Source organism: Borostomias antarcticus, assembly GCF_949987555.1.
Source record: "Borostomias antarcticus genome assembly, chromosome: 12".
Taxonomy (NCBI): Eukaryota; Metazoa; Chordata; class Actinopteri; order Stomiiformes; family Stomiidae; genus Borostomias; species Borostomias antarcticus.
The window spans coordinates 10,834,104-10,841,603 of record NC_140245.1 but is presented as its reverse complement, the minus strand read 5'-3'; the positions used below and the strand labels follow the sequence as shown (position 1 = coordinate 10,841,603).

Genomic DNA, 7,500 nt, shown 5'->3' with positions numbered 1-7,500 from the left:
GACTGACTAGAGACTGAGGACTAGAGACTGACTAGAGACGGACTAGAGACTAAGGACTAGAGACTGAGGACTAGAGACAGACTAGAGACTGACTAGAGACTGAAGACTTTCATTCAGATTTCATCGCTTAAAGTGGTAGAAACAATTAGAGAATTAAAAAAACTGCATTGCAGAACCAATCCAAAGTCTTTAGGGTGTAGGTTTGTTCAGGTTTGAACCAGTCCAAATCAGTAGGCATAGTCTTGTTACTGGCAGTGTGTGTGTGTGTGTGTGTGTGTGTGTGTGTGTGTGTGTGTGTGTGTGTGTGTGTGTGTGTGTGTGTGTGTGTGTGTGTGTGTGTGTGTGTGTGTGTGTATGTGTGTGTGTGTGTGTGTGTGTCTGAATCATGCTCTGGCTCTGCTACCGACCTGCAGGAAAACACTTTAGGGATGAGAGAGACAGACAGCCTGCATCACACACACACACACACACATACAGTACACACACACACACACACATACAGTACACACACACACACACACACACTTCAACACAGACAGAGGGTAGAAGCAGATGGGTGGAGGAGAGGATCATGGGATATGCAAAGGTATCTCTGCTCTACGCTCACATGCTCGCCAGAGAGGCGGAGCCTGTTTGAACACTCTCCTCACAGCTCTCCTCCCTCCTCCACTCGTTCACAGACCCGACCCCCCCCCACGGTTCTGCCTGGTTTGGACCGGTCCATACACCCGGGGAGGGCTTGCTGTGGTCTTGTCTTGAGTGGTTCCGATTACGCGGCCCGGCTGGAACCGGTGGAATGGCGTTCCAGCACGTTCTGGCCCAGAGTTCCTGGACACGTTGAAGTGCTTTGCTGATTGGACAGATGGACAGACTGAATCCTGGCTGGGAATCCGGGTCAGATACTGTGTCAGGTGCTACAGTATCTCCAGAGAGACATGCAGGCTGCGGGCCAGAAGGCTCTTTTCCTCCTCTCATCTCTCCCTCTCCCCTCCTCTCCCCTCCTCTCATCTCACCCTCTCCCCTCCTCTCCCCTCCTCCCCTCCTCTCATCTCTCCCTCTCCCCTCCTCTCCTCTCCCCTCCTCTCATCTCACCTTCTCCCCTCCCCTCCCCTCCTCTCCCCTCCTCTCATCTCACCCTCCTCTCCCCTCCCTTCCCCTCCTCTCTCTGTCTCCTCCTCTCTCTCTCCCTCTCCCCTCCTCTCCCCTCCTCTCATCTCACCCTCTCCCCTCCTCTCCCCTCCTCCCCTCCTCTCATCTCTCCCTCTCCCCTCCTCTCCTCTCCCCTCCTCTCATCTCACCTTCTCCCCTCCCCTCCTCTCCCCTCCTCTCATCTCACCCTCTCCCCTCCTCTCCCCTCCCTTCCCCTCCTCTCTCTGTCTCCTCCTCTCTCTCTCCCTCCTCCTCCTCTCTTTCACTCCTGCTATTCTCTGTCCATCTGCAGCTGTGGACAGGGAGACTTCATAGTGTGTGTGTGTGTGTGTGTGTGAGAGAGAGAGGGAGAAGGGGGGTTTAGAGAGAGAGGGAGAGAGAGGCTTAGAGAGAGAGAGAGAGAAAGAGAGAGAGGGAGGATTTTGCCTGTGTGTGTGTGTGTGTGTGTGTGTGTGTGTGTGTGTGTGTGTGTGTGTGTGTGTGTGTGTGTGTGTGTGTGTGTGTCTGTGTCTGTGTGTGTGTGCAATCATGCGCCTTCAACAGGGGATGGTTGTTTTTTTTCCTCCTCTCCTCTCCCCTCCTCTCCTCTCTCCTCTCCTCTGCTCTCCTCACATCTCACCCTCTCCCCTCATCTCCTCTCCCCTCCTCTCCTCTCCTCTCATCTCACCCTCTCCCCTCATCTCCTCTCTCCTCCCCTCCCCTCCTCTCCTCTCCCCTCCTCCTCTCCCCTCATCTCCTCTCATCTCCTCTCCCCTCCTCTCCTCTCCTCTCCTCTGCTCTCCTCTCATTTCATTTCATTTCATTTCATTTCATTTCCTCTCCTCTCCTCTCCTCTCCTCTCCCCTCCCCTCCTCTCCTCTCCTCTCCTCTCCTCTCCTCTCATCTCATCCTCTCCCCTTCTCTCCTCTCCCTTCCTCCTCTCCTCTCCTCCCCTCTCCTCCTCTCCTATCCTCTCCCCTCCTCCCCTCCTCCCCTCCTCCCCTCCTCCCCTCCTCTCTCTCATCCCTCTCTCTGGGCAGACAGACGCCAGTGGGAGAGTCTAAGCAGTCTGGCTGCCGTCCCTGTGACGGAGCTGGTGAGCGCTGCCCAGATAAACACCAGCCTGTCCATTTATTATTTACCTTCCTAGCTCAGCCTCACTCAGTCCTTAGAGTGCATTCTACAAAGACCCCCCCCCCTCTCTATCTCCTCTCTATCTCCTCTCTCTCTCGCTCTCTCTTGCTGTCTCCCCTCTCTCTCTCCTTCCTCTCTCCATCCTGTCTCTCTCTCTCCCTCCTCTCTCTATCCTCTCTCTCTCTCTCGCTGTCTCCCCTCTCTCTCTCCCTCCTCTCTCTATCCTGTCTCCCCTCTCTCTTTCCCCCCTCTCTCCATCCTGTCTCTCTCTCACTGTCTCCCCCCTCTCTCCCCCCTCCCTCCTCTCTCTATCCTCTCTCTCTCTATCCTGTCTCTCTCTCGCTGTCTCCCTCCTCTCTCTATCCGTTCTCCCCCCCTCCCTCTCTCTCTCTCTCTCTCTCCCTCTCCCCCCCTCTCTCTCTCTCATCTCTCTCTCTCTCATCTCTCACTCTCATACTGCCAGAGACACACACTCTGCAAAGTTTTGAAACCAATCAGACTCTGTTAGAAGCTGCTTATCTTTTATTATCATTATTCCTGAGAGTCTCATATTCCAGCCTCAGACCTCTCATGATGGTACACCCAGGGATGAGGGATCAGCCCTCATCCGTACAGGAAAGGGATCAGCCCTCATCCGTACAGGAAAGGGATCAGCCCTCATCCGTACAGGAAAGGTATCCGCCCTCATCCGTACAGGAAAGGGATCAGCCCTCATCCGTACAGGAAAGGGATCAGTCCTCATCCGTACAGGAAAGGGATCAGTCCTCATCCGTACACGAAAGGGATCAGCCCTCATCCGTACAGGAATGGGATCTGCCCTCATCTGTACAGGAATGGGATCAGCCCTCAACCGTACAGGAAAGGGATCAGCCCTCATCCATACAGGAAAGGGATCAGTCCTCATCCGTACAGGAAAGGGATCAGCCCTCATCCATACAGGAAAGGGATCAGTCCTCATCCGTACAGGAAAGGGATCCGCCCTCATCCGTACAGGAAAGGGATCAGCCCTCATCCGTACAGGAAAGGGATCAGTCCTCATCCGTACAGGAAAGGGATCATTCCTCATCCGTACAGGAAAGGGATCCGCCCTCATCCGTACAGGAAAGGGATCAGCCCTCATCCGTACAGGAATGGGATCAGTCCTCATCCGTACAGGAATGGGATCAGCCCTCATCCGTACAGGAAAGGGATCAGCCCTCATCCGTACAGGAAAGGGATCAGTCCTCATCCATACAGGAAAGGGATCAGTCCTCATCCGTACAGGAAAGGGATCAGCCCTCATCCGTACAGGAAAGGGATCAGTCCTCATCCATACAGGAAAGCCCTCCTCACACTCTGCTTTCAACAGAAAGGAAGGGAATGTGTGGATAGTGTATGACTTTGTCTAGCAAAGAGAAAAGGTTTGGAGCGATGCTTCATTGTAAATGGTAGAAAGTGTGTGTGTGTGTGTGTGTGTGTGTATGTGTGTGTGTGTGTGTGTGTGTACATTGTGTGTGTGTGTGTGTGTGTGTGTGTGTGTGTGTGTGTGTGTGTCTGTGTGTGTGTGTGTGTGTTCTGTGGTGATTGACAGGTGTTGTCCAGCTCTCCTACAGAACAGTGATGTGTGGGTGAGATGACAGGTTGTTTCCAGGAATGTTAAAGCAGGAGTGATTCATCTCACGTTTGCGTGGAGCAGAACAAGTCACTTCATTCATTCAGTGAGACATGGCACCTCCCACTCACACACACACACACACACACACACACACACACACACATTGTACATGGTGAACATACCATGACACACAGTGGCTCAAATAATAATTTCATCCCACAAAGACACACACACACTCACACTAAGCCACACACACACACACACACACACACACAAACACACACACTCTCACACTCACTTCACAGGTACGTCAGGGATGGTTCAAAGCCTGTTGTCTCCTTCCCTCCATCATGCATTGTTTCTGTTTCAAGTGTGTGTGTGTGTGTGTCTGTTGGTGTGTGTGCGTGTGTGTGTGTGTGTGTGTGTGTGTGTGTGTGTGTGCAACTGTGCGCACGAATATACCCGTGTGCGTGCCACTCTTCGCACATACGTGTGCACTTGTGTGTTTTTGTCTGTTCCGTGACTTCTGTGTTTGTGAGGTGTGACGAGGAGCAGGAGGTGCTACATGCATGGGCTCACGTGTCTCTCCTGCTCCTCTCCTCCTCCTCCCAGGCCTGGTTCTCCTGCTTGTCATTCCCAGACTAGTGAGCGGTTCCGGAGCCGTCCGGCTGGGCCGGGTCATCTCTCTGTACCGGGTCCAGGACATGGTCTCTCAGTACGCAGCTGGCCCAGAGAGAATATTAACGTCATTTCCATGACCTCCTCATGCTGTGATGAGCACCAGCAGACTTCATCTGTCTTCCTCTCCACCTCTCCTTCTCTCCACCTCTCCTTCTCTCCACCTCTACTTCTCTCCCTTCTGTCCTTCTCTCTCTCCTTCTCTCCCTTCTGTCCTTCTCTCATATCCCCTCTCTCCCTGGGAGTCTTCATTCTGCCCTCCTCTCTCTCTATCCTTTACTTACTTACTCTTTTACTGTATTTAGTGTATTTAGCAGGGACAGTATACAAAAGGCATTAATCCCGCAAGGGGGAGGAAATGCTTTGTAAGCAGATTTAGCCTCCTAATTTCCATCTGGAGTACCTGGGCAGGTGGAATACAAGTGCCATGTACACCCCCCCCCCCCCCCCCTCTCTCTCTCTCTGTCTCTCTATAACTCCTGTCTCTCCCTCTCTCTCTCCATAACTCCTATCTCTCCCTCTCTCTATATGTAACTCATATCTCTCCTCCCTCTCTCTATAACTCATATCTCTCCTCCCTCTCTCTATAACTCCTCTCTCCTCCCTCTTCATAATTCTCTCAACAACTGCTCTCTTAATTTATCTATCTTCTCCCTTCCCCCTCTTTTCCTTTGCTTCTCTCTGTCCTTCTATCCCTCTCTCTATCTCTCCCTCTCCCTCCCCCTCCTTCTCCTCCTCTTCCTCTCTCTCTCTCTGCAGGTGTGAGGAGGACTGACCCTGCCTGTGATAGGCTAGGAGTCAGAGCACCAGGGCCATGATTGGCTCCCCCGGCCCTTCCTGCGGGCGGGCCTCGGCACCGCCCCGGTGGGCGTGGCTCCAGGGGCTGGTGGGCGTGACGGCGGCGTTCCTGCTGCTGCCCGGCGGCTCCCAGGCGTGCCCGCCCCGCTGCGAGTGCTCCGCCCCCCTCCGCTCCGTCTCCTGCCAGCGCCGACGCTTCACCGGCGTCCCCGAGGGCATCCCCACCGAGACGCGCCTCCTGGATCTCAGCCGGAACCGGCTCCGTGCAGTGGAGACGGCCGACCTGGCGCCCTACCCGCGCCTGGAGGAGGTGGACCTCAGCGAGAACCTGATCGCCACGCTGGAGCCCAACGCCTTCGCCGGCCTCCAGAGCCTGCGCCTGCTGAGGCTACGCGCCAACCAGTTGAAGATGGTCCCCATGGGGGCCTTCGCCAAGCTGGGCAACCTGACCACGCTGGACCTGAGCCAGAACAAGATGGTCATCCTTCTGGACTACACCTTCCAGGACCTGCGGAGTCTCAAGCACCTGCAGGTCGGGGACAACGACCTGGTCTACATCTCTCACAAGGTAGGAAGTCCCTCGGTCTGGTTCAACCACCAGGGCCCCCGTACTACAAAGCTCGTTCAACATATCCAGGATAACTTTTCGCTAGCTCGCTCGAGTAAACCGGACAACCGCAATCACGGATAAACGGTACTACGACGGTGGCTATCAACTCGTTAAGTCGACCCAGCTGGTCCAATCTAGCGCGTTCACGGTAAAAGGGGAGGTATTTCCTCAAAATGACCAATCGCATACCTTAGTACATGGACAAGGCAAACAATACGCATAACCAAGTTCCGTCCACCGCATCTTACACAAGAGGAGCAATATTATAGAAATATGAACTATAGGCGCAACACAGTCGCTACTGCCAAAGGCAGGAAGGAAAGCTAGAAAAATACTGCCTACTGCCTATGTTTTATCATTATCCTCCACGTGAACACGAGTAGGCTAGATCATTGGGCTATGCCTATTCTTGTGGCGTGTAAAGCAATTGTAGCCTGAATCTGTCTTATTCTTTCAGCTGCAATCCTGTGAGACTGGCAAGAGACGCTTAAATAAAGCAAATGTAGGCTATAGTTTAATAGTTTCAGGTTGGAGTAGACAATGTGAAGTCTATACAAGAGGAACTAGAGATAAAACAGGCTATTACGTAAGATGGAAAAAGTGAAGCTCGAGGTGGAGAAGTAGGCTCTAAGCCTACGGGGAAAAAGTAGCCTATTTCATCGTCATATCGTATAACGTCATTGATTGTCAGGCATTGGTGCATCACAATTCAATTAAAATGTAGCCTACTTATCTTTGTTCCTAGGAACGGGAGGCTAGTCTAATAAATCAACATTAAAGACTTGACAATTGGATAAAAAATGGTTCTCCGCATCACCCACAGCCTACAGGAAACTGCAGGTAGACTAATAACTTGAAACGCAAGCCAGTGCATAGCCTACAGTCTACGACTGTAAATGCACAAGGCAAAATATGGCTCAAGCACAAGCAGCTGTCATTCTGCAATTTTTCATGATATCAGGGAAAGCCAAAGAGGGTTTTGTCGGTTTGTAAAAAGTCTTCTTAAGAACCTCTCGCTGTTCGCACACAGCAGATTATTGTTTAATTCGCACACTGAAGTTCCATATAGATTCTTAACGTCCAGATGCCTTTTTCCAAGTGAATTGATCGGTCAGCGGACAGTGCTTCATACGTTTTGATCCATAATCTGGAATTTAACCTGCCCCGGAGCAGGTTAGCTCGGCAGCATAAGTTACCACGGCGATATAGCACGGTGAAAAGTGAACCACCTTCGTAGTACGGATAAACCAGGCTTGAACCTGAAGTTATCACGCTAACCCCGTAGTCCTGTTTGGTAGTACAGGGCCCTGGTCTACATCTCTCACAAGGCCGGAAGGCCCTCGGTCTGGGTCATGATGTCCTTCCTGTTGTCTCTGAGCACTGAGAGCCCGTAGAAGGAGGCTGTATCACCTGAAGGTCAGGGAGATGAGGACGCGCTCTACCTGTCCATTTTAATAAGGCGCAGTATCATCTCTGGACACTGACCTCAAACCAAATGTATTCTCATTCTCTTTATTTCTTGGGGCTAGCATGCAAGTAGGCTGACGTCAAAAAACAA

The 7,500-nt window shown here is 52.4% G+C and overlaps 1 protein-coding gene across 1 annotated transcript in view; it reads left to right on the top strand.

The window, feature by feature from the left end:
• Positions 1 to 5,348: 5,348 nt before the first annotated feature.
• The window catches only part of LOC311315699 (leucine-rich repeat and immunoglobulin-like domain-containing nogo receptor-interacting protein 3), a gene marked incomplete at both ends in the record, with an annotated part of 4,849 nt that continues 2,697 nt past the window's right edge, over positions 5,349 to 7,500 (top strand). The window contains one exon of the mRNA XM_084446403.1: positions 5,349 to 5,900. Coding sequence (XP_084302529.1) covers positions 5,349 to 5,900 — 552 coding nt within the window. The remainder of the gene's footprint in view (positions 5,901 to 7,500) is intronic.